Source organism: Actinia tenebrosa, unplaced genomic scaffold, assembly GCF_029948245.1.
Source record: "Actinia tenebrosa isolate PJP-AT-01 unplaced genomic scaffold, QUT_ActTen_1.0 PGA_scaffold10__47_contigs__length_13832649, whole genome shotgun sequence".
In the NCBI taxonomy this organism is placed as follows: Eukaryota; Metazoa; Cnidaria; class Anthozoa; order Actiniaria; family Actiniidae; genus Actinia; species Actinia tenebrosa.
Window position 1 is genome coordinate 686,347 of NW_028292570.1, and position 26,260 is coordinate 712,606.

A 26,260-nucleotide genomic window follows, 5' to 3' on the forward strand; every position below is an offset into this window, starting at 1 on the left:
AGCTACTAGATGTATAGCTGTTGTTGCTGTTGTTGTTGTTTTTGGCTTTCCTCGGCATAGTATATAAAGGAAAAAATCAAAGCTCTTTCAGCTCTTTCAGGATAATAATAGTGATGAAAGGAATTCAAGTACAGAAATAGGTTGAATTTATGACATTTCTGCACTTTTCAGCTCTTTCAGCTTTCCGCTGTTTCCGTTTTCGAACGCTTGCGCTCTTGTACCGGAAGTCCAGAGCACTCGTTCTTCACCACAGGCGAGAAGTAACGCAGGCTCTTGCAATCCGCAGGCTCTTCCAATCCGGAAATCATCAGTCTCTCTATCGCCACGTGAAGAATATAGCGTGGGTAACCTTTGTTACGCCTGGGAACTTTGAATCTAACTGTGACTATTCGCTGTTTTTCTTTTGGCCGCTTGACAAATCGCTCGAAGACTAAATGTCGGATGCCAAAAAGAAAAACGTCAAGGGCGAATGTCTTTCATGTTAAAATAAGGGACGACAAAAAGTCCATTAAAGTGAAAGTGTTTTGTGACCAAGTCGCTTGAGACCAAATGTCAAAATGTCTCGTGACAAAAAGACTCAAGACAAAAAGAAAATTGATCAAAAAGACCAACTTACTTTTTAATGTGGCCTTAAACTGCTTTGACTTTTTAGCGGAATTTTTTATGTCCGCTCTCGGTCACCGCAATAAGGTCTACGTTTTGGCATTTTGTGAAGTTCATTTGTCACGCATGTTTGCGAGTCAAACTTACATATTTTTACAATTCGACTAATAGCGCAGCGCAGTGATTCTAAAAATAGCTTAAAGATTCGGACAAACATTGCATTCTGTTTAACCCCTACGAGGATTATACGAACTCATTTTATTATTTTTACTTAAAGTTACAATAATAACCCATGTAAACTAAGATCAACTGCGATCGGCTGCGAAAATTATCTGCTGAAAGTAAACTTGTAAGTTTGTTTTGTCTTCGTTTTTATGACGTCACGGCTGCGCTGCGCTATTCGCATACGGTCTCAGAGCATGCGCAGACGCTTTTCATGTCTGTCTTTCAGCACGTTTTCTAAGAAAACCCTTTCAGTGACCACGAATAAGCCGAGGCTAGAGTTGTCGCGCATAATAAAAGGTTTGCGGATATGCGCGAAAACTCCAACCTCAACAGGAAACTATTATTCGTGGTCAATAAACGGAACTGTAAAAGTTTGAGTGAGAAAATGATTGTTCGTTTTCTCAGAGTATAAACAAAAATCTGCGAGTATACTTTTGTGACACCAAGATATTGTAGTAACAAGCATATTATGTAAGAATTTTGAAGCATTTATCAGGCACATTTTTACACATTTTTACATATTGTTTCAATAGCATAAAGACATTTTGACTAATTTGCATACGAGCATGCGCAGACGTATTTCGCTCGTGTCGCTCAAGGTATATTGTCATGTTCTGCACATGCGTACTGCAAGGTCTTTATCACGAAAACGCTAAAATAAAGCGAAAAATGTTTTTACTGCTTTTACCTCTACCTGAAATAATTAGAATTTTGGACAATAAATTCTGTCATGAAGACAAATATGAAAAATCTTTATAGAGTTATCACGTGATGGCAGCCATGACAGGAGGCAGAAACAATGGAATCTGGTCTCATCTGATTTACATGAGAAACGAGTAAACATGAGAAACAATTCAGTCTCACAGCTGGAATAAACTCTATTGCTGTGTTTTTCGTTTTGAAGCCGGAAGTCGTTTTTACCATTAATAACTGGGCTTCGTTGTGACTACATGTAAAATTACATATGTATTAATTACACAAGTACTGTTAAAAAACAATAATTCAAGCAGTATTATCAGCTGTTTTACTACGATTCATGGGACGTTTATAAAAATGCGAACTCACACGAAAGCACATGGCCCAGCATATCTTATTATAGGAGTTAACATTTGTTTGAATTTCAATTACAGGACTTTTGATAGATATTTCTATCATTTTACGTTCTATAGAACTGCGAAAACCTTTAGAAAACGCATGCATTTCAGTTTAAAATAAGAGTTTACCAAGTATCACGTGACACTACGTCATCCCTTCTCCTGATTGGTCAATTCGTTTGAATTTCAATTACAGGACTTTTGATAGATATTTCTATCATTTTACGTTCTATAGAACTGCGAAAAGCTTTAGAAAACGCATGTATTTCAGTTTAAAATAAGAGTTTACTAGGTATCACGTGACACTAGGTCATCCCTTTCCCTGATTGGTCAATTCGTTTTTGGAGGAAAGAAATATAGTCATCGACTATCACATTCATCAGAATATAAATTCAAGGAGTTTTCAAGGAATTTGAGCAGAACTATTAAATTTCAAGAGATTTTTTAGGCACCCTTAAAAACTAAAATTAAATTCAATGAGTTTAAGGAGTACACAGTGTTCCCTTTCTCAGTTCCCTGCGCCATCTTGAAAGGTAGCCGTGACTTTGTATCGAAGCGAGTCGAACAGTGAGCTGGGAATGACAGAGACGTGAATAATTGTCCAAGGTGTTATAAAAAGGTCTCTATGACCATACAAATTAAAGGGACTTGACGGGCCACGATACAAGAACAGGAGCTTATAATGAGAATAGTCTCCTTCACAGTTCCCTGCGCCATCTTGAAAGGTAGCCGTGCCTTTGCATCGAAAAGAGACGAACGGTGAGCTTGCATTGATAGAGACCTTTTTTAACACCTTGGACAATTATTCACGTCTCTATTAATGCAAGCTCACCGTTCGTCTCGTTTTGGTGCAGGGAACTGTGAAGGGGTCTATTATCATACATTGACAAGATTTCCATTTTTCGATAAGAATTCATAAAATCGATTATTCTCCTCTTTAAATATAAAACTGGCTTCTCAGTTTTACTGAATTTGCGTTTTTCAATTTTGTGGCCGTAACGAGTTGGATGCGCACGCAACCTTGAGAAAACGGTCTCTATCATTGCAAGCTCACCGTTCGTCTCGCTTCGATGCAAAGGCACAGCTACCTTTCAAGATGGCGCAGGGAACTGTGAAGGGGACTATTGGTTGAAAATATCTCCTTGCTTCCATGATTGAAAACCACACGATGGTGACATTACGACACGTTCAGAGCTTTTCATCGCGATGCAACGTAAGGTCTTGGAGGCGGAGGAGAGAAGTTAACTCGTTGCTGGGTAGTAAGATTGGATAGTCTGTCTTGGTAGTTTTGCTTTGGGGAGGTGAATTCTGAGCTTGGCATCACTCGGATCGTTCCTCCATGACCTTGTTTAGGGCTAGAGTCCTGAAAATGTTCGACAAGTCTGAATTTCAAGATATTGCGCTATTAAAGGCTTTGCCATTGATTGTTATTGATGGCAGCCATGACAGGAGGCAGGAACAATAGCCCACTTCCGAGATATGCTTCGCTTGTCACGCACAAAGGTTTCAGTATGAGGCTACGTGCTAAATTAAATTTATTCTTAACGCCTGTCACGAATGACTGAGTATATAGCACGTAGCCTCATACTGAAACCTTTGTGCGTGACAAGCGAAGCATATCTCGGAAGTGGGCTATTGAATCTGGTCTAATCTGATTTAGACATGAAAGAATTCAGGCTCACGGGGGGAGGGGAGGGGGGAAGAGACTATTGTTGTGCCTCCTGTCGTGGCTGCCAACGTTATGGTGCAAAGCTACTATGTGACTTCACGTTTCAAAAGGACTTCCCGCTGATCTGAATAGAGTGACGTAGAAATGACGTCACTGCAAAATTGAGGAGTCATGAAGCTGTGAAAATTGGACCACCGAAAAATAAAAACCTGTTCACCATTAAAAATTAAAAATATCTAACGCATTAGTTATTGTGTTACTGTTATCACCCTCGTATTAGCAACGTTATTCTTTTCATTTGGTGACCTGGGCCCAGTTGCATGAAGTTCTCTTAAGATAAAAAAGCTTAAAAATACTCGTAAGTATTGTCTTAGTGCAATGGCCTATTGTTTTGAAACATTACTTACGGATATAATAGAGTGCTCACACTAAATCCGTGAAACAAATACTAATTCTTAGCACTAAATAGTGATAATTAAACAATAGAAAACAAAGGATTCTGTATGAAATAGTACTAATTAATGTTCACGGTTTTAGTGCGTGCACTCTAATAATAATAATAATAATAATAGAGTACAAACACTATAAGTGTGTAACATAAATACCACTAAATACTGCTAAATTATGCTAATCCTATTGTTTTCTATTGTTTAATTAGCACTACTTACTACTAAATAGTGCAAAGTGTTGTACACTTTTAGTGTTTGTACTCTAATAATATTAATAAATTATGATTTATACAGCGCTAATATCCCCATGGTTCAACGGCGCTTTACAAAAAGATCTGATAAAACACATAAAAATATAACTATATAGGTATTTAGTGGTTTACATTAAAATCTTTAAACAATAATTACAAACAACTTTATAAATACATACATATTTGATAGACATTTTTTAAACATGCTCTTATCTTAAAGTGCCCCTAATGCCTAATCACAGACCTTATGTAAGTTGAAGATATATTCATGAAAAATGCGAAAATCCAAAAAAAAATTGAAATTGGATGCATTCCTGATTTTTAAATGAGTTTTGAAAACGCGCCTTTTCATGTAAGGACTGCGTGTAAGGGGGACAGGTGCGATTACGTCATCGGGGTGATACGTTCCAAAAGTGAAAGACTTGTGCATCCTTCCAAGTTGGATTCACTCGTACAATAAGTAAAAGGCTCAATATTTCGGCATTTTTTCTTTCTTAAAACTTTTAAAAACAGCACTCTTGACCCACAAAAAAAATGGTGTATCACCCCGATAACGTAAGTCTATACGATTTTTCAGGCTCCTCGAACGCGGTACTGAAATTTTGAGAGTGAGTGGACACGAGAATTTTGCCAACTTCTTCGTGCCGTAAAAAATCAGGAATTCGTTTGAAACGAAAAAATTTCTGAAAAACGCGTTTATGACAATGTGAGGATTTGTTCTAAATGAGTCTGTAATCAGGCATTAGGGGCACTTAAAGAGGGCTTTATGCAACCGGGCCCTGGATATCAGAATACTTTCTAGAAGAAAAGTGATACCTCAGTTGGGCAAATCTTCTCGATTCTGATTGGCTTACATTTTCTCTCAGATCAGCTGGTTCAACATACCTTGTCATTGGGCAAAGATGACCCAGCGTATCTTCTCAGTGGTGCACCCCCCGTACGACTAGCACCAGCCGGGTCAGGTCGTACTGTCTGGGATCTTGACTGCGGGTTCATTGTCATCCCATCGTGGCCCCCCGTTTTGACCCTGGTTTGAACCGCGTGGGGGTGGAGAGGGTCATTTGGAGATCTGGAGAAAGACTTATTTTCAATCTCCCGTGGGGGTGGTTCTGGGTTCTTGGACCTAAAGATATGCAAAAACATTTCTTGATTAGAAATAGAATACACAGGGACCCCGCCACAGGTAATAAGGCCTAGGACAAAAATCGGCAATTGATACAAAAAATTATTTCAAAAAACGTTGTCATCGCAAAAGGTGATAGGCGATAGGTCATTCCACATGGAAATGGTTTCGTTGAATACAAAGAACATTGAATCAGTCTCAACACTAAGGTCCATGTTCTTGACGAGAATAAGAAGCAGAAACACAAGTCATTCCAGCTATTCTTGGATCTTGGTATGGACTATCTCCTTTCTCTTTTCGCCTATGGCCTATGGCCTATCGCCTTTGGCAATGACAACGTTTTTGTAGCCTGCGTTCCATCCGGCCTTTTCTTTCGAATAAGTCCACGGTATTTACGAAGAAAATTCCGGATGTGGCGCAGGCTACGTTTTTGAAATAGGTGTATATACATACCTGGGTGACTTTGGCTCTCTGGAAGGTTCTCTGTCCAAACCCGTATCCCGAGGGGATCCCGGGCCAGTGTCCCGCGTAGGGATTTGATTAGGAACACCAAATGGAAAAGCAGCGGTTGTCCATGCCACTGCCTGAAAACAAATACAGAAATAATCTTTTTTGGATTTTTATGTCATAGTTGCGGTAAGGAATAAATATAAACTAAAAAATAAGGTTGTCCACGACTTAAGGAGTCAAATTTCTCATAGATTTCCATTTATTGGTCTTAGATGACGGCTTTAAGTTCAAAACAAAAAGTGAAACCACGAGTGCAGTATTTCATTCCATTCTATTCCCAGTGCATAAAATCCCATTTTCCCAGCTCCCCTCCTCCCCCCACCCCCACCCCCCCAAACAATCCCAGTTAAAGACCCTTAAAAAGCTTTACCAATGATTATATTCATGATTATCTGACCTCGCATATATTGTGTGACAGAGAGGATTAGACGGTCACGTGATACGAATATCAGGTGGGTCCTGCAAGAATTCTTCAACACAGGGTTCCCATTCTCTGAATTTTTCACTTATCTTACCTGTCCATTAGGCTTGCAAAGAATTGTCGTACATTCAGGTCCAGTCCCCCATTTATGCTGCTCCTTCCATAAGAAATCTGATGGAGGATTGTGCTTCATGAGGCTGCCCGCTGACCAAACCTACCGGAAAACAGAAGGCAAAGAATGATAATGAACTTTTCATTTGCTATCATGAACACTTTATACTAGAAAATGTGTCATATAACTGGCACTGATGTACGGGAAGGTGTGGTGCTCCAAAAACTTTAGGTGACTCCGACAATAGGCCACTTATTGCATTATAGCGTCATTTATTACCACTACCAGGCTCCCTTGAACGCTTTCTTTTGTTTAGTTAATTAGCACCGATTGCCTTACTATTTTCATGAGGAACTATAAATTTGCAAAAGAATGAATATTCGCGACTTCAGCATTTTGGTAGTGGTAGTAGAATGACGCCATCGTGCCAACCGTGCGATTTTTTAAACCCGCTCGTATCGCGTCAAAAATGCTCGGATATTTCTGAGTTTAGCTCATGTAGTACTTTCAAACATTAAGGCTTCTGATCCGTAAACGTTTTCAATAACTACAGATGTATCCAGCACCTTTGGAAGTGAAATTTTGTAATTTGTCCTCAAATATCTCTAAAACTACAATTCAAATACAGTAATGAATGAAGTGTCTGTTTGTATGGTTGCTAAACAACATATTTGACTGTAGAAATAATCAGCATAGACACTACAGTAAGGAGTATTTCAATAGCGTGTTGGGAGGGGGTGGGGTGGGGGATATAACGTGTTGGGAGGGGGTGAGGGAGGGGGGGGGGGGGTATTTACTCCGGTACCCAACACCAAAATCAATGAATTCGGGTCCCTATTTTGGACCATTTTTTAAACTTGCCCCTAAATGGGTGTTTACTAAGAGTGGAAGTGAAGATATCTTACAGTAGTGTGGGAAAGGGCCTTCAACCTTGTCCTCGGCGGAAATCGAAAGACAGTCACTGGCCTACCAGAGACATTTTGTTGAACCATGTAACCACCGATCTCTTCGTCCTAAATAAATGGAAAAATAGAAAATGAATGAAAGATGTGACGAATGAAGAAAGGAAAAAGATTCGTGAACCAATGGCGTAGGGAGGGTGGGGCACAGGGTGGGGCATGGGGATGGGGCACGGTGATGGGGCACAGGGATGAGGCAAAGGGTGTAGCACAGGGTGGGGAACAGGGTTGGGTACAGGGTGAGGGTACAGGGTGAGGCACAGGGTGGGGCACAGGCTGAGGCACAGGGTGAGGTAAAGGGTGAAGCACTGGGTGAGTCACATGCGCCCATAAATTATAATAATTTATTGAATGAATAAAGATGTTTACTTCTTTTTATTTTACTTTTTAAATTTCTTTTTAAAAATCCTAGAAAAAACCCTAGTAGAACCATGAATAAAAACAAAGTTGATACTGACAAATAGTAGCTATTTAATGACTAATAGTTCCTCTCACTCAACCAGAACATTCATTACATAAAGACAAATACACAAGAGAATATTTGTGTCTTTTGTGTAATGAATTTTCTGGTCGAGTGAGAGCAACTATTAGTCACTAAATAGCTGCTATTTGTCAGTATCAACTTTGTTTTCATTTCATGGTTTTACTGCATGTGTTCTTAAAAAATAATAAATAAATATCTTTGTTTAAGTGTCTAGTTGTTCTAGGGCTTTCGCACTAATTGAGAACACTTTTTGCTCATACACACTACCACTACATTTAATATTATTACTACATTATTATGCTCACAACGCTCAAATCACATGGGAGGAAACTGGAGAACCCGTAGAAAACCCTCATGGCATAGGAGAGAACAACACATCAAACAAACTCAATTCACATGTGACGGCCGCAGGGCTTGAGCCAGCCACCTAGTCCGTTGGACTCACAGTGGTGAAAGGTGAAGTGTTAGATTAACTTACCCGATGCGCTGAGGTATTGAAGAGCCGCACATAATTCCCATCAGGATTGACTTCAAGAATCCTGACATTACCAGTATGACTGTAATAAATATGAAAAAAAAGTTTAGAGAAAACTAATTTAACAAATCCACAGCACAGGTATCCCAGAGCACCAAATGCAATGCGTCTGTAAAGTACTAATCCCAAGGGGATGAAATGTACGACCTATTTTATAGAACAATCTGCGTCGTCAGCAAGCAACAAAACTACAATGCCCAAATCTTTCAAATTTTATGGAAACTTGAAATAACCCCAGGGTTGATCTAAGTCAGGGCAATGCTATCTCAAAGATTATACCCTGAAACAATCTCAGGTCTGATTTAAGTCAGAGATCGGCAAACTCACAGATCAAACCCTGAAACAACCTCAGGTCTGATTTAAGTCAGGGAACAGCAAACTCACAGATCAAACCTGAAATAACCTCTGGGCTGATCTAAGTCAGGGCATGGCTAACTCACAGATCAAACCCTGAAACAACCTCAGGTCTGATTTAAGTCAGGGAACAGCAAACTCACAGATCAAACCTGAAATAACCTCTGGGCTGATCTAAGTCAGGGCATGGCTAACTCACAGATCAAACCCTGAAACAACCTCTAGGCTGATCTAAGTCAGGGCATGGCTAACTCACAGATCAAACCCTGAAACAACCTCTGATCTAAGGCCCCGTCCACAGGTACCTGAAAATTTTTGTATTTTTGTAAATCCTTTTTTTACAGATACGGGTTGCGTCCACACGTGTCTGGAAATTTTTGTATCGGTATCCGGAAATTTTATGAAAACAGAAACATGTGGACGGTGAAAACGATTCGAATATGCTGCGTGTGGATGCAAACATTTTCATATCCGCAAAAAATAATTTGCGGATACAAAAATTTCCGGATACGTGTGGACGGGGCCTAAATCAGGGCATGGCTAACCCACAGATCTAACCCTTGAGTCAATGAGAAGATATGGTAATAGTTTTTGTAGTCTGTAAAAATGTTCTTCTTATGAGATCTTTTTAGAGTAGTTGGACTCAAGTAATGTATCCTAGGAAAACTAATCAAATATAATCAAAACCATTTAAAATCATTTTATTTGTGCAAAATAGTTAATAAACATCTTGAAATATTTTTGTTAGTGTATAGTTCTTGAGTCTAATTTTCTTTGATCAAGGAACATTTTTATTTTTTCCTTAAACTTCCTTGAAAGTGAGGTGTAAGGGGAGGGGAGGAGGGAAAGAAAGTAAAGGAAGGAGAAAAGAGCAGAGAAAAATAAGAAGAACAGAACAGAACATCAGTTTCAAATTCAGTTTCTTGGCCATGCTTGTTAATAGCCAACTGGTTTGCCTCCTTGCCAGTTGGGATTCTTAAGACACTTTATGTTTCTTTGATTATTTCTTCATTTCAGTTTCATTTCAGTGTCCCCAATTAGTTGTATAAACTAAATACATTGACACTTAAATAAAATTGTGTTTTTTTTTACATTTTTTAGAGAAAAAGAGATGAGCAGAAAGCAAAGGAAGCACAAGAAAAAAGGAAATGTCTTGATAAAGAAAACTAGATATGTAGTATAAAAACTTATAATAAATATCTCAGAAACCGCCAGGCCGGCTGGTTGTGTATATGATTCAAAGTTGGAGAAAGATAAATATGGGAAAGAAATCATTCGGATAAAAATCACCTCTTGAAATAACTATGGTCTAAATATGCATCTACTGATAAATCATTAATCAACTATTATTATTTAATAATAATCAATAAATTAATAATCTTCTAATAACTACGAAATAAATGAATTCTAATCATCTAATAATATGTAATTCTTATCTTTTCTAATCTATTAATGAAATCTCTTTATCATTAATCGCTACAAAAACAAACTTAAATCATATAACTATTTATGATAAATAAAAGCATTTAATTATTATTTGATAATTTGTAATAAAAAATTAATAATCATGTATTCATCAAAATTGTGCAGTCCCAGAAAAGGGTGCTAATGCTTTTTCTTATCTAAGGTGGCTTTAATTTATTAGTGCATAGGGGAGGAGGAGGGATCGCCAAAATAGTAGGTGGGTTATATAGTTTTGAGAAAATGTTTAGGGGGGTCAGGCCAAACAAAAAAAAAAGTGTGTTTCCTCTTGCTCAATTGATCCTAAATTCCTTGCCGACCCTAATATTTTTTCATTCCCAAATGCACCACAGGGTTCCCAGTAAGCTCATTTCCACTGTTGTATCAGTAAAAAAAATCCGACCTACTGACCCCAATTATTTTCCTCATGCAACGGGAAATACACTTTTTGTTTAACCAAATATTAAGGAAATTTTTGACTATTGCAGAATGGGTGGGTGATACAAGGAGGGTTACATAATTGTCACTTACGATGGAGCGGTGTTGGGTTTATGTTTGTAAAGCTTTCCATGTTATTTTGCCAATTCTTCCCCCCCCCCCCTCTCCCATGCGCTAATAAATAAAAGCCCCCTCAGAATCAATTACTACAACTGTAGTATAAGTGCTGTGTCGTGAAGAGTATCAGTGTTGGTTTGTCGTCACTTGGTTATTCCTGTTTCTCTTGTGTCTAGGGTCAATATCTCCAGTAAACGTAGTTGTCGTAGTGTGTCACTGTGCGTGGTACAGTACGCAGATACCGAGACCTCCAAGAGAAACACAAAGAACCAAAGTCAGACAGCTTATGTTAGTCAGTGCAGTATTATTGTTGGTCAACCGAAAACTTATCAACAAAAAAAGCTATTCAACAAAAAATTGAAGCACCATACTTAAATTAAAAGATATTGAACCATTCAGTTTTTACTTGGGGGTGGGGGGGGGGGGGGGGGGGAGGGCAGTAAGATTTCCAGGGAGGGGGACACAAAATTACGATATAGAGTAGGGAAAAACAATGGAGGGGGAATTATTTTATGCAACAATGAAGAGGGGGTTGGATTCCTTGTATGGGTAATGTGCATCCCCCTACCCCCTCCCTGATAAAAAAAGGTCGTTGCTCGCTGAATAAATTATAACATGACAAGTTTAAATATGTTTTTATATTTTCGGCCCTTTGGGACTATTATCTAGTGGATAACGAACTGACAATCGGCACTGCATTCACAAGATCAGTGCCAAGGAAGAAATTTTGCGACTACCCACCCACCGTTTCCAGTTAAAGGGAAACGTATTTGGGACTGTAGGCAGTATGATACCACCTTTCAACACACTCGATCAACGTTTTCCAACGTTTTTCTCTTAGTGCTGTTTTCCTAAACATGCAAACTCTGCACTTGCAATTTGCCTGTCGGAATTTGTTTTACTACTGCCAATCAAAAATGTAAAAGGTAATGAATGGGTAACCTTGGAGAATCTGGAAAAAAGCTTCACTCAAATCCAGGGAAAGAGACTCAAACAAATTCTAGTGCATTTTAATGTCTTACCTTGATGTAGGGCTGTGGTAGTCAATAAAGTTTGGCACGTATGACCAGGTGTGGCGGTAAGGACTGGCTGTCGTTACTGGTTCCACTACAGGAGGAACCGTCCTGCTCACTGAAAGGGTACCTGTGAGTTAAAGCATAAAATATTAATTATTATTAAAAACATTTTGTGTACTGTGAATAAAAGTTTATACTTTTTATCTTCGCCATAAAGGTGACATTGAACGAAGTTCTGAGGGTCTGAGGAGGATAAATTTCATACTTCCAGAAAACATCCTTACCTTCCCCATGGAAGGGATTGGAATTTCTAAGGGGTGGGGAAGGTTAGAGGGGGGTGTATTGCCTAGTTTCAGAAAATATCCATATCTCCCTTATGGAGTGAGTAAACAATTCCGATGGGTGGGGAGGATCTGAAAATATCCATACCTCCCCCCTGGGTAAGGCTTTAAAGGGGAGAGGGTTGGGGGTCTGAGGAGGTCATATGACAAACTCACCGGCGGTGGTTTTTGGTCTGGCTATGGGTGTGTGTATTTTGGTGGAAGTTGACACACTAGAAGGTGTTATACCAAGAGTACTAGCTGGGCGCTTAGGTTCAGTAGTTAGAGTTTTGCTTCTTGGTGTTATTGTGTGCCATGTACGAGACCTGACGGGTGCCAAAGGAGCTTGGTTCTGTAATGCCAGGCTAAGCCTATCAACACAAAATAAATCAATTAAGCAAACTGATAATGAATAGCAGTTTTAGGTTTTAGGGGTCAGATTAGACCCCTTGCAGCACCGTCCTAATGCAGCTCAATTGGGAGGGCAAAACAATAGGTTTCCAGTTCTCAGGAGATTGAAATTATTTTCTTTTGTCCTTCAAATTGAGCTGCTTTGACATTACATGCAATGGGTCTATAAACAGCATCTTGGAAAAATTCTATACCTCCCCCGTGGGGGTGGGAGAGTCTGAGGAGGGTATGTCTTCAGAAGTACCTTCTTTCTTCAGCTTCAAGCAATGTCGCAAAGGCACCCAGCTCCAGATCCAAAGGCACATGTGCGTTGTAAGCCAGACCAAGCTCTCTTACTTTGGCCATCAAGGCTTCCTGAAGCTCACGGAGCTTTGCTTCCAGGTTCTTGATGGTATTTGCAGCCTGTTGACGTTCCATTTCCAGGGATTGGATCAGAGAGGAGTTTTGAGCCTCTAGGCTTGAGCACTACGAAAAATACGACATTGAAAGTCATGTTAAAAATAAAAGATGTACTTCACTTTTACAGTTAACATCATCACCAACCATGATCTTATCACACTATTATCAACATTATGACCATGAAGTATCACATGTATCACAATCATCATCCCCATCAACACACCATCATCACCATCATCATCATCATGTATCACAATCATCATTGCCATCATCATCACCATCAACATCATCATGTATCTAAATCATCATCATCATCATCATCACCATACATCATAATCTTCATCATCACCATCAATGACATCATTGCCATCATCACCGTCATCATCACCACCATCATTAACATACATTAACACCATCATCATCATCTTTATCATCACCTTCATCATCACCATCATCATCACTATCATATATCATCATCATCACTATCATATATCATTATCACCATCATACATCATTATCATATTACATCATCATCATACACCATCATTAATCTGTATCCACCTACCTTGGCATCCAGGTTGATGATCTTTGACTGCAGGCTCTCAATATGAGCCTTCATATGGATGTTATCATCTGTAGCAGAAGCAAGATTTCTACTCTCATTGTCCAACTGGATCTTCAACTGGTTCATCTAGTATTTACAAAGAATTATTGTTAGACACATTGTTCCTTTGGGAAAAAAGAGGTACTATTGCCTGGCATCACTTTTCCCAGTCACAAGCAGTCTTGTTGTTAATACTGTCAATGTTGTTACTGCTGTTTTTGTTTTTGTTTTTTTCTTGATGCTATTGTAATTTGTTGCTATTGTCATTGTTGTTGTTGTTGTTACTGCCGATGTTGTAGTTGCTGTTGCTACAGGTGTAATTGTTGAGGCAGTAAATAATAGCTGAGATCAATGACAATACCAAGACAAAGATGTGAGCAGCTTGGTTTTCACATTCACTCCATTATCTTAGGCATTCCGTTTTTGCTAAAACATCATGAATTGGAACTTTTTATCCTAGAGAGAACGGCAACACTAAGGAGGACAATGGGTGCATGGAAAAGGGTTCTAAATTGTGCTCGTAGTCTAGTTGTCTCCATTCTCAATGCTTATCTATGTTCCTAAAGTCCCTAAAGACTGGATGTGAGTTTATAATAGTTTGTTTGATGTGTTGTTCTCTCCCTTGCCACGTGGGTTTTCTCCGAGTTTTTCAGTTTCCTCCCTCCAAAATCAATTGAATCAATCAATCGTTTATTTAATCATGTATTGTCCAGAAGCTGGTTAAGCTCGTTCAAAATATGAACGTGCAAGAGCCTGTATGGTGTGTGGAGATAGCCTCACAGAAGTGCCCCATACGGTTAGTGATGGTTGTAAAATATATGGTACTTACGCTGTTCTGGTGTGAAATTTCAGACTCTTCTTTGAATCGGCGCAGCTCATGTTGACTATGTAGCTTCACCTTCGCAAGCATTGCTGCCAGGTTCTCATCAATGATATTGTGCTCATGCAGTCGTTCTTCAGCAAGAAGTATCGTCTGGTCTGCTTCGTTAAGGCGAGCCCTAATTTCAGCCATTTCCTAGATAAAACATTAGGTGTATGGGTTACCTGTGGTGGCACAATCTTATAGATAATCCTACCACATATGGCACTTAGGAAGAAACACCTATAGTTTCAAATTCTATATCGTTCAGGGTTCACCTCAATTTTGTGTAAAATATTCATGTGTTTCTGTTCTGTGGAATTTTAAAGTGTTTGTATATGGTCATAATTGTGCATTCTTTACTTGATTGTGAATATTTTGAAACTGAAGTGGCGCTGAACATGAGTAAATAAGCCTGTAATCAAGGGACACAATGGATTTTTTATGAATACTCCAGTTTCAAGTTCTCTGTTGCTCAGGGTTAGCCTCAATGTTGTGCAGAATATTCCAGTGAAGGTCCGTGGAATATCAAAGCATTTATATTGTTGAAGCTGTGCATTCTTTACTTTATCGTTCGTATATGTGAATATTTAGACACTGATACATTTAGACACTGAACTCCAAAATGGTCTATTACTCCATTTTCTCAAGGTTGCATACACATCCAAATTTATGGAACTTGAGGGGCCACAATACCAGAACACGAGTATTATCATGCATTGCTAGGAAATTTTTTTCAATAATAATTCATAAAATCGATCATATCTCCTCTTTAGATGTAAAACTGGCTTCTCAAATTTTTGTATTTGCATTTTTCAGTCTTGTGGCCCGTCAAGTTGGATGCGCATGCAACCTTGAGAAAACGGTTTATTATTAAGACGTCAGAGGTGAAAATAATTACTTTTTCATGAAGTTGCTGTTCAAACCCCAGTTTTTCTCTCAGCTGATTAACATTTGTCTGTAAATCAACTCTTGCTGCCATCTCAGTGTCCAAAGCTTGCTGAGTCTGGGTGAGCGCTGTTTGGAGACCATCTCTCTCACGTGTGGTGTCCATGTGTGCATTCTGGTGTTGTGTAGTAGTAACTCTTGCATCTTGCAACAATGCTTCTTTATCTGCGATAACCCTGTGTGCATCTGCCAGGGCATTCTCTACTTTCTTGCGATTGCTTGTTTCATTACCAAGTCTGAAGATAATAATTATAAACGTCACTATAGAATCAACATCTGAAAAAAATCCGTATATTTTTCTGGGGGGCTATAGCCTCTCCAATAATCATTGTCACCATGTTGGTATTACACTGCTGGGAGTCGCATTTCTGAGGATCTCAAATTCAAAACTAGATGCTACTGCCATCCCTGGTCTTATCATTAGCCCCTCCCCTCCCCTCCCCTCCCCCCATCAAAATTATGCTCTGCGGTCCATGTTTTCTAATAAATATTATTTCTAGGTATCTGTAATAATTTGCCAAATAGCACACACACAAAAAAGATAACATTATCTCTCTTTGTAAAAATGATGTATAATCAAGAACAACAAAAATACTACATGTTTATTTTTTGATTTAAAATTCTATTCTATCAATAATTCAACTATATTTTAATTACAAAAAGCGAAGAAAATTGCACCCACAAAATTCCAAAATTATATTTAATTTTTATCCATTTTTTTCAAATGTACTTGCTTTAAACAAATCATAATTAACTTTGTCAAAATGAAGTGGATTTGATGTCTTAATCATTACATTCAGTCACACTTGTGTCAAAGGATGAAAAACTAATACAAAAACAAAGACCTGTCACTAGGGAAGCCACTTCAGTGTCACATTCAGGAAGCCATTCAAGTGTAACATCATGGCAACCAATACATTCCTTGCAGGAAAGCCACTAGACTGCTGCAGTTGAATGGCTTTTTATTATAAACACATAAACAAAGATACATTTAGACGTACACTTGATATTTGTAATTAAAACGAGTTAAAATTAAAATATCAAAATTATGTATCTAATAGATAGTAAATGTATAAATGGCTCAAAATTAAAGTATATATATTCTAGTGGGTAGAATATAAACTTACTTGTCTTGGAGCTCAGCAACGAGCGCTGAATTCTTGGCAGCAGCTAATTGCTGCTGTGTTCTATCTTTGGCTAAATCCTCCAGTTGATGTCTCAATTCCTCCAGTTGCCTCTCGTACATCGCCTTCAATGCCGTGATTTCTTCCTCCAAGATTTTTGTTGAGTTCATGAAGTTGACCGTATCGTTACGGCCACTCAGTTCGCGCATTTGTCGAACACGAGATATATAAGACGCAAAACGATCGTTAAGAGTGCTAAGGTATTCTTTCTCTACGAGTTTAGGCACTACGATTGGAGTAGCCATGATGAAGCGCAACTCTACTTAACTCTCTAAACAGTCACTTATTAGTAATCGCTTAATGGGCAACTAAAGCGAAAATTACTACTTCGCGCTTAGCAACTAAATAATACAAAAACAAAATTAAATCTTCAAAACCCTACAGATTGATTTTAAAAAGTATCTCAAACAGAATAACTTTCCTTGAAAGTTAAATATTAGTTTTTTTTCTCAAAAATTAAAAAAACTTGCTCAACAAAACAGCATTCCTCAAGTTAACAGAGTTGGCGTAAACAGTAGTTCCGAAAGCACCGAAAACTCTAGTGCTAATGATCCTGTTCTGAAAATAATTTCCAAAAATCATAAGCTGTTATAATTGCAGAGAATTGTTTATCGTTTCTGTTGTTGCAGAGGGACAGCCTTGGAACGATTTCCAATCAGAACTCTGAACTTCTAGTCTTCCTGTTTATGCGCCCATCGGAGTACAAAGACCTCTGAGAAGATTCCAAGATCAGCTGCAAGCTTTAGCGTCAAGAGGAATGGTGTTTTTTCTCACAAATTGCTGAAGTCTAAAGCACAAATTTAAAGACTTCAAGAGTCTAAAAGTCATTCAGTGTGGTTGTGTTGTGTTCTAAGCGTCCCGTCGTATCCAAGCAATAAGACACTACCCTATTAGTTATTCACGGCTTGACAGCCCATCAAAGCATTACAATGGCTTCCTGTCCGTAATTGTTTGACGATCCAATCAAATCTCCCAAGTTTTGCATAACTACATTTTCTGGATATATCGCGATTTAGGCCTTTGTAGAGTGCAATCTTAATATTTTTGATCACTTAATAGCCCTGTTATCAACATAATGAAGAAATATCTGACCTTAAATAAGAATTTCAATTAAGTTTAAAAATAAAAAACCTTTAATTCATTTATATTAAAAATTCTCTTCCATTCAAAATCTACTCATAATTTCCTCTATTTTTTCTAATTTTCTAATTTAAAATTCTAAGTATTGAACTGTAATTATCTCTTGTAGTTTTGATCAAGCTTGATTATAAACTTACATTTATCCATTTTCAGTTAGGAATCCTTCAGGCCCCCTCCCCACAATACCATAACATCAGTGATAGTCCCATTATGACAGTCCCATTTACCACAATTTTTTTAAATTTTATTGTAGAATTCTTTCATAAGATTCTTTACATCATAAACGACCTATTATTAAATATATTCAAAACAAATAACAAGAATATATATCAGCTTTTTTATATACTATTTTGACTTAATTTTAATATAAACTCTGGTCCCAGTTTTATGAAGGCAAGGTAACTCTAATGCTTGGGACAAGTCTTTTGTTTTCCTTTCCCAGGAGACACCAAAAGAGGTAGCTGAAGGGTCACCCTACCTTTAACCGTTAACATGAAGGTAGGGTGACCCTGGTGCTAGGGACAAGCTTTTAGTTATCGTTTAAACACCAAAAACAAAAGCTATCCCTTGCAGTAGGTTCACCATACCTTATACGAATGGTGTCTTTATTCACACTGCTCAATTTTTCAATCACTCTTTGTCCAATTTTAAGATTGTGGCATTGTATTGGGACTAGGAGTGAAATTTTAGTGATAATATGCTTGAATGACAAGTGAAGAATGATTCCTTAAGCCTAAAGTTTCCTGTAATTACATAAGTTCTCTGTTTTAACTATTAAGGAATTTGACAAGCAGATAATAATTATTTGAAACACTAAGAAGATGGAGAGCAAAGGTTACATCAACATTGGATTTTCTGTCATTTGAATAATTGAAACTATGTATGCATAAGAGAAAATTGAAAAAAATCCAGTTAGTTGTTCATTTATCTGTTTAGAATAACTATTATAAAGCTGTTAATCTCATGAGAAGTAACTCAAGAAAATTACGTTTTTAATGGTGGGAGAGCTGGGGAATTTGCAGTAAACTTCTTAATAGAATTGGTTGTATTATACCTTTCACAGTTCCCTGTGGCATCTTCTTTATCACCTCCATAGATTATTCCCATGTCTCTATCATTGCAAGCTCACCCTTCATCTCACTTCCATGCAAAGGCACGACTACCATTCAAGATGGCGCAGGGAACTGTGAAGGGGACTATTCAAGACCCTTCTATCAGATCAACTAAGAAAAAGCTTTCCTCTATATAAAAAGGTGAAATGAACACTCTGGCAGCTATAGAGCACTCAAGAAGGAGGAAATAAACTCGGCTATGTCTCATATTCCTAGGCTTTCTTTTCTTGTGCATTTCAGCTCCCAGCATGTTTATATCACAGTAAAGAGACATGCGCATGCTTTTTAGTTCTCCAATATAATCATGTAAATTCATCTGTACTCGTAAGTATAGAAGATCTTCATAATCTACATAAATTTCTACTTTTCTAAGTTATTAAATATATAATTCTAATAATTATTATAACAATATTAACAATAAATAAAATTATTCTAAAGCTTTGTGCCTTTATTCCCTCGACGTGCAATCATTAGACATTTACTTTTAAAAAGGGGTCAGAAGCGCATAGGAATAACTTAATATTTATAAAATGCACCAAAAAAGGTTATGTGAGACGTTTTCCCATTTCAGACCATGTGTCATTCTCTTTAGTATTACTTTTTTATCCATGTAAAATACTTAAGATGATACAGGAATTGTATATAAAATACAAGATAGGGATCTTGTTCCCAAAAAAATCTTATCATTATTATACACCCATGAGTCAAAATATGGTGAATATTTGAATAACTTTTGTTCTGGACTGACCAACCTCTCTTACATATGAAAAACTCTGTTTTCATGTTGTACTTGGTAAATCATAACAAATGTAAATCATGCTTCTTCAAGCTAATTTTTCTAGGAAAAAAATCTAATCTGACTGTCAAACAGAAGGTCATGCCTTTGAATTAATTCCCACCTGGAGCTTAAATTTTTTCGCCAAAATAAAATTAGCTTGAAGAAACAATCTACATTTCTTACAGTTATTTTTGTCTGAAAAGGGAAGAAATAACTCCCAAGGAAAGATCTCTATATAAATATATTATTATTTCACTCACCCTGGCAAAACGCTAAAAGAATACAGCAGTAGGTTGCAATAAATATATCTCTTTCACTGTGGTCATTCAACAATTGTGAATATTACAAAGCACCACAGGGGAATCCATTAAGCATGCACCCCTTTCTCACCAAAGTCACCATGGTTCATTGGTCTTGCTATTGTGGAGTGAGTTCTTTTGTGAATTCACAGCAGGACATGAAGTCACTGTTTAGCTTGAATGGATAGAAATCTTGGCAAAAACGAGTAGAAATCTGCTGCTAAATGAATAATCCTCCTTCACAAAAGTCATCAAGGCTCAGTGTTTTCTCCTTTCTGTGGTGAACTTATTTTTGACTTCAGAGTAGTAGGTGATAGCTAAGTTCTTTCACAAATATGAAATATGGGACAAGCATTAATTTGCTAAACAAATACTCCTTCTTCACATAAATCACCACGACTCAATGGCTTCTCGTTTCTGTGGTTATTTCCTTTGTACTTAGCAGTGGGAGGTAAAAGATATGCTTTATCTGGGAAAGGCTTTGTTGTCACAGTTCTTGCAGTTCCTTGAGACCCTGTGGAAGATTTTCTCCATGGTTTTGGAAACGTTGGAGGAGGCAGCTTCTCAGTTTGCCCTCGATCTTCAGAATTGAATTTAGGATTTGCTTTATCCAATTTATTCAAAGTTGATGATTTTGCAAAATTTGGAAGTCCTAAAATAGGAGGGCTATTTTTAAAAGGTTTGGGATTAGTTTGGTGTTTAGATGAAATTTTTGAAATATCATGCTGTGTTTTGTCCTTTTCCATAGAAAGCACAGATAAGATGTCATCTGTTGAATTTTTTCTTGTTTCTTTATGCAATTTAGTTTCTATTGTTGAACTTGCTTTTGGAAAATGACTTGCAGATTTGGCATTTGTATCCTGGACAGTTTTAAGGGATAAAGAAGATGGTTTCTGGGTTAACAGTGTTGCAGATTTTGTCCCTTCTGGAAAATCTTTATTTTTAATTCTAGATAACGGAAAAATTTCTTTGCCAGTGGTAGAAGTCTTACCAAACTGTTTATCAGTTTTTGAAGATATGGTTTCTGTTGCATCAAAGACATCAACAGAATTCTCAATGGGAATTCTACTTGCACCGTCAAAAAGCGGAAGCGATATTTTCCCATTAACATTTTCACTCTCATTTATCCCATTTTCCCGTTTTCTTTCTGAGGTCTGTGACTCGATTTTAGATATTGAAGACAATTTTGGAGGATTAGATTGACTTGCTTTCACCCCATTCACCGAAGGAAAATAATTCAATGGTGAATTTGCAAGTCTCGTAGAAGTACTCCAGTTTTTGAAAAATTCTTCAGGACTCCCAGAGGAAGACCTTCTTGGTAAACCTATGTCAGATTCATCATCGATATTGCTTCCATTTGACCCTGAAGTCTTAACTTCTGGAAAATCTTTAGTTATATTTTCAGTATCTACATCACTAGACATTTTGTTATCAACGCTGTCACTCGATAAACACTGCTCATAAAGAAATGGCTCCTCTTCAGGGCTCAGAGGTCGAAAATGCTCGTCTAAGTCGTAAAAGACTTCTTCAGATGTTATTTCGTTTCTAAGCTGTTCGATTTGATTAGTTTTGAGCTGGAAAGCTTTGGTCAACTCGGATACAGAGCTTTGGATAGCCTTGAGTTCTTTATCCTGTTTGACAGACAGACGTTGTTGTTCATGAAGCTCAAGTTGAAGGACTCGTATCTCGTTCTGCAGGTCAGAACTCACATCCACCGAGGTCCCTTCTCCATCACCTTCACAATTCTCAATCCGTATTAAAAGTTTCTCAACCACATTGTATGTATCTGCAATTTCCGACTCAAATTGTGAAAATTTCTCAGAGAACGACTCAAACTTTGAGGTCGAGTTCTCGTGAGAGTGTTGAAGCTCATTTAGCTCTGTCTGTAAAGTGTGTAACTCGTTCAACTCCTTCGCTTGAAGTTTGACAGTCTGGCTTAGTTTCAGAGAGAAATCTTCGATAATTTCTTCCTCTGTTAAGTAGAGAAATTTTTCATCGTTGTCGTCCCAACAACTGAGCTGAAAATCGAGAATTTCCAGGGCACGCGACAAAGTCTTTAATTTTCTTTGCTGAAGTGCTGTGAAATTCTCCAGGGATCCGCAATCAACAGATCTTTTTATAAGGTCATACTTATTATCGGTAGTTAACTTAATAAAGCTTTTAGACAAGTCTATTGTTTTCTCTTGTGAATCATCTTCTTCAAGAACGAGACGTACATCTTTCTTTCGAGTCCCCCATGCTTCTAAACACTTTAATGGGTTCTCATTTCGCGGTAAAATCCGTTCAAAATCTCCCCACTTTTCTAACAAGGCAACTTTGCCTGATTTTCCGGCCGCTTTAGCTAGAACGAGCACAACACTTTCACAAGTAGTATTCTGGCTCACACCTCGAATAACTCTTTCTTTTCCATCGACCCAGACTTTTAGATCACTCATGCTTTAACTACAAAATGTTATCCATTAGTAATGTCCGGTCTTTGAAGACGACAGCGTTCAAAGACGGGACGCTGTGTATATAGTCTCTTCACATCTTGTCAGATTGACGGAAATATTTCTATGATCAAGCCCTAAAATCATGCCCAATAGTTGCCCTGTTTAGATAAATCATTTCCTCTTCGTATTGTCTTGGATTCACGTAAACTTGCTACCTGCAACCGCACTTGACCACGGCGCTATTTTCACTCTTATCTTCGGTACTATTGCGTTGAAAAGAATTCTTGATTGACGACTGACTTGTGTAAATAGACTCAAACGCATGCGTTGATGCATCAACGAGCCGGTAAAAATAAAATCATAGTCCTTTTGCGTTCACACTCGGCTCGGGAAGCGATAGCTCACCATATGAAATAATCAAATATATTGATAGATGGTAATAACCGTGATTTAATTTAAGAGAATGGATTGAAGAGCCTATTCAGTGCTTCACTGTGTAATTTCGAGAGATCGTTGACAGATGGCTTAACGAGATTAAACATTAACAAAATACGACTAATGGAAGGCTTGGAGGCCAGCAGGCCAAGGCAACTGCAGCATGTGACAAAATAATGAAAAGAAATGAAAAGGAATGAAAGATAAAAAAATTAACTCTCACAACAATGGAGAAAAAGTATTGGTATTTCCTCTGTTATTGAAAATAATAATAAACAACTGCACACAAAAAAAATAAATAAATAAATAAACAACTTCACCTTTTAAGACATTGACATAAGGTATATTTTCGGTACGACTTTTTGTTAGTGTTGTAAAAAGCTCCTTTTATTAAAATAACTATTTAAAACGTTTTAGATATTTTTGATTTTTAAAATTTTAAGAAACTGTTTACATTTTTAAGTTTTGGGTATAAGAGAATCTTTATGTTACATCATTTTAGTAAAAGATATATTTATCTTTTAAAATAATTATAATATTATTAATCTTTTAGGAAGTTGAGAACAGAGTCAATCCAATCAACAGCTTTGGATAATTTTTCCAATTCTCTCCCAAAAGAATTATCAATATCATTTCTTTCAGCCCCAGGAATATGATCACTATTATTATCATGCTTACCTCTCAAACCTTGTAATAAATCAGAGTGAAGTGTTTCCAGAAAATGCTGTAATCTACTATACCTCTCCACTACACCAAATCCAACAGCTTTCTGAATTTTCCTCAGGCAGACAGGACACATGAATAGAGGTTGATTGACAGCTTCAGCAATAGTGGTGCTCTCGTTCATTGCGCATGAGAAGTAAGAACAATGGGTTATACCAAATATGTGGCCAAGTTCATGACTCACAACCTGCAAGAGAAAAAGATCATGTAATGGAAGTTAGGAAATAAATAAGAATGGTTGTTGGGTAACCTGTGGAAAACTTATGGGTAGCATGGGTGGTGCGGCCATTAAAGTCTCTCAACAATGGGACCCGGGTTCAATTTCTGGGCTCAGTATTATATGCGAGTAATACTAGCTGGTTCATGTTGATTCTCTTCTGTGTGGTTTTCTCTCTGAGTTCTCTGTTTTTCATCCCTCCAAAAAAATAACTTCTAAATGCAATTATATAAATAACTGTAATAAATACAGCCTTCTGATTGGTTGGGAGGGAGTGCATTACAAGAGCAAATGTGCACACTTTTTTTCATCCGAACCATGTCTAAAATAATGACTATCATACTCTAATTTCTATCATATAAAACCAAAGAAAGAACTTGCTTGATGTGCTGCACAAAGATATAAAGTACTTGGGGATTGACAAAACTTGCAAAGCGTTGAGAAGAACTCTACTATGTGGCATGCTTTTTCTGCCAGTCCACTGTGCTTCATGACTGCACACAGCATGCACATACACTTTCTATTTCTTCAATTCAATCCAGCCAGATAGGGGGTCGGGGGGGGATTTATGAGCTTATATCTTGCAAAGGTAGCTTCTTTCATATATAACACAGGGAACCCAAGCACCAAAGAAAGTACAGTAAGAGCCAGGGGGGGGAGGTACTCTCATATATGGACTATACGGGGATGATCCGCTGAACAGGGTATGGTTTTTCGAGCTTCTTGTCATAAACAGGGTATGCAATTTCACTCAAGTTCCAAGTTCTTCCTGAGTTTCCTGTCATATTCAGGGTTTCTACTTTCGTATTGACCGAAACTGGTTATTACGGTCTTAAAAAAACGATATGCGAGATGACATGATAATTGAAACAGGAACTCAGTGCAATAAATTATATCTTTTATCATTAACAGGGTCTACAAATTTGAGTTTTTTTGTCATAAACAGGGTACCCCTTTCAGAATCCCAGTGGTACTCCCCTACCCAAACTCTGGTGGAGTACCCCCCCCCCCCCCTCCACTGGGAGTTAGAGATAAATGCAGAGGATATATACTCCATACTCACCCTAAAGAATTTCCAGATCTCAAATACATCTATTTTTTCTGTTCTTCCAGAATTATTTTCAAGGTCACTGCATTCTTTTTGGCCACTACTTTTCTCACCTGAATCATTTATATTGCCATCAATAGGTAAATCATTGAGTGAATTTTTGACAAAAGATGAAATACCTTTTGAATTTATGAATCTATGTCTAGTGCTAGTGTTAGATTCTTGTCCATGAAGATTCCCAAAATCATCAGTCTCCTTTTTTTTCTTACTTGAAACATAATCCACATCTTTCTTTGAGTGCTTTATAAGATTGTCATTATCAATTTTGTCATCAATTATTCCATTTTCATTTCTTGTTAAATGTGGGTTATTCACACACTTCTTTTCCACTGACGAAGAAGACTCTAATTTATTGCTGTCAAAATTCTGACTCTTTGCAGCATTTCCTTCTAACATCTCATCATGATTGGCCTTATGGCTGGCCTTATAATTGGCTTTATCATTAGTTAGGGTTCTCAATGTAGACAGTTTTTCTGAAGGTTTTGGCTCATAGTGACCAAAGCTTATTGCAGCACAACCATCCTCAGATGATGCTTCACCAAGAACAAAGTTCCATTCATCACCTGGATACAGATCTTGCCAAGAAATACCAATAATGCAAAAGCCATCCCTTGGGCGATGTTCCTTTAGGTATGACAAAACATCTACAAAACGATAAAAGACATAAGACAAATAGATAATTAAAAAAAGAAGCAGTCAAATATTAGAAATGGGAATTTGGAGTATGGGAATTAAATATTATTAAGATAGATAATTGGAAAGAAGAATGAAATTCAGGTAGAATAGTTATAGAAAATATCCCTACCCTCCTTTTACCTTTCCATCCACTTCTTTGGGGGGAGGGGTGGGGGTTGGTATGGATATTTTCTGGGACGTGCACAAAAGATTCTCCTCAGATCTTCCCCACCCTTTAAAAATCCAATCCCTCTCCATGAAGGCTGAGAGAGTAAAGTTCTGTAACTACACGATATACTCTCATCAGAACCATGCCTAGACTTTCTAAAAGTCCTCTGTCCCTCTTTTTTAACAGGTGTTTCTGTCTGGTGTGATATGGAAATCGAATCCCTGCACAAGGTAATCAAGTTGTCTATTCCTCAACTCATTCATTTGTAATAAGGAGCAGGGAGAAGTAGACAACTCGTAATATTTACACAATTCATGCAATATTTACCCTGTTCTGACCGCCTTCCTCCCTCCCCCCCCCCCCCCCCCCAACCAAAAAATTCCAATCCTTCTCTGTTCTGATCTACTCCTATTTTAAATTTCCCTGCTAACAGAGCCTAATAGACTCTGAGAGAAAAATAGACTCTACCGATGTAGGATGTTATACTTTTTCCTGCCTGCATGGTGTAACTTAGCATTAATGTTGTCATGATTTTGACAGCCGCTCTTGTCAAACAACGTTTGGTGCCACAGTGTGTTACATTCTTTTGAACAAGCGCACTACATGTACCTGGTTAAAAACTGGTT

General features: G+C 37.7%; 3 protein-coding genes across 4 annotated transcripts in view; all 3 read right to left on the reverse strand.

Annotated features, from left to right (window-relative positions):
* LOC116286771 (archaemetzincin-2) overlaps positions 1 to 26,260 on the reverse strand; it is a 29,010-nt gene that overhangs the window by 2,318 nt on the left and 432 nt on the right. Inside the window, exons 2-4 of one of the 2 annotated variants that reach the window (XM_031693347.2) lie at positions 24,910 to 25,434; positions 24,746 to 24,843; positions 23,159 to 23,652 (exon numbers count right to left, since the gene is read on the reverse strand). In XM_031693347.2, the coding sequence (XP_031549207.2) occupies positions 23,284 to 23,652; positions 24,746 to 24,843; positions 24,910 to 25,434 (992 nt within the window). In that variant the 3' untranslated portion in view covers positions 23,159 to 23,283. Of the gene's footprint in view, positions 1 to 23,158; positions 23,653 to 24,745; positions 25,435 to 26,260 lie in introns of those variants that run through there. The other variant, XM_089026435.1, reaches the window with a different exon arrangement.
* LOC116286769 (lamin-B2.L) lies at positions 1,296 to 16,877 on the reverse strand. Its single transcript, XM_089026433.1, has 13 exons — positions 16,490 to 16,877; positions 15,316 to 15,598; positions 14,385 to 14,570; positions 13,517 to 13,642; positions 12,797 to 13,017; positions 12,319 to 12,512; positions 11,828 to 11,948; positions 8,379 to 8,457; positions 7,363 to 7,470; positions 6,440 to 6,559; positions 5,868 to 5,998; positions 5,177 to 5,414; positions 1,296 to 3,285 (listed from the first exon to the last, which is right to left on the reverse strand). Exons 1-13 carry the CDS (start codon positions 16,789 to 16,791, stop codon positions 3,121 to 3,123), a joined length of 2,274 nt encoding a protein of 757 aa, XP_088882559.1. The 5' UTR covers positions 16,792 to 16,877; the 3' UTR covers positions 1,296 to 3,120.
* Positions 17,753 to 22,974, reverse strand: LOC116286770 (uncharacterized). The gene has a single exon (XM_031693345.2). It carries the CDS (start codon positions 22,308 to 22,310, stop codon positions 20,238 to 20,240), a length of 2,073 nt encoding a protein of 690 aa, XP_031549205.1. The 5' UTR covers positions 22,311 to 22,974; the 3' UTR covers positions 17,753 to 20,237.

Bases quoted from the DNA above. Each gene is read 5' to 3' on its own strand.
- LOC116286769 (XM_089026433.1), bottom strand. From the start codon at position 16,791: ATGGCTACTCCAATCGTAGTGCCTAAACTCGTAGAGAAAGAATACCTT. The intron at 14,571-15,315 runs GTAATTATTTTC...TGTTTTATCTAG, and splicing joins AACAGCAACTTCATGAAAAA to GAAATGGCTGAAATTAGGGC. The intron at 5,999-6,439 runs GTAAGATAAGTG...ATTTGTTTTCAG, and splicing joins TTTGCAAGCCTAATGGACAG to GCAGTGGCATGGACAACCGC.
- LOC116286770 (XM_031693345.2), bottom strand. From the start codon at position 22,310: ATGAGTGATCTAAAAGTCTGGGTCGATGGAAAAGAAAGAGTTATTCGA.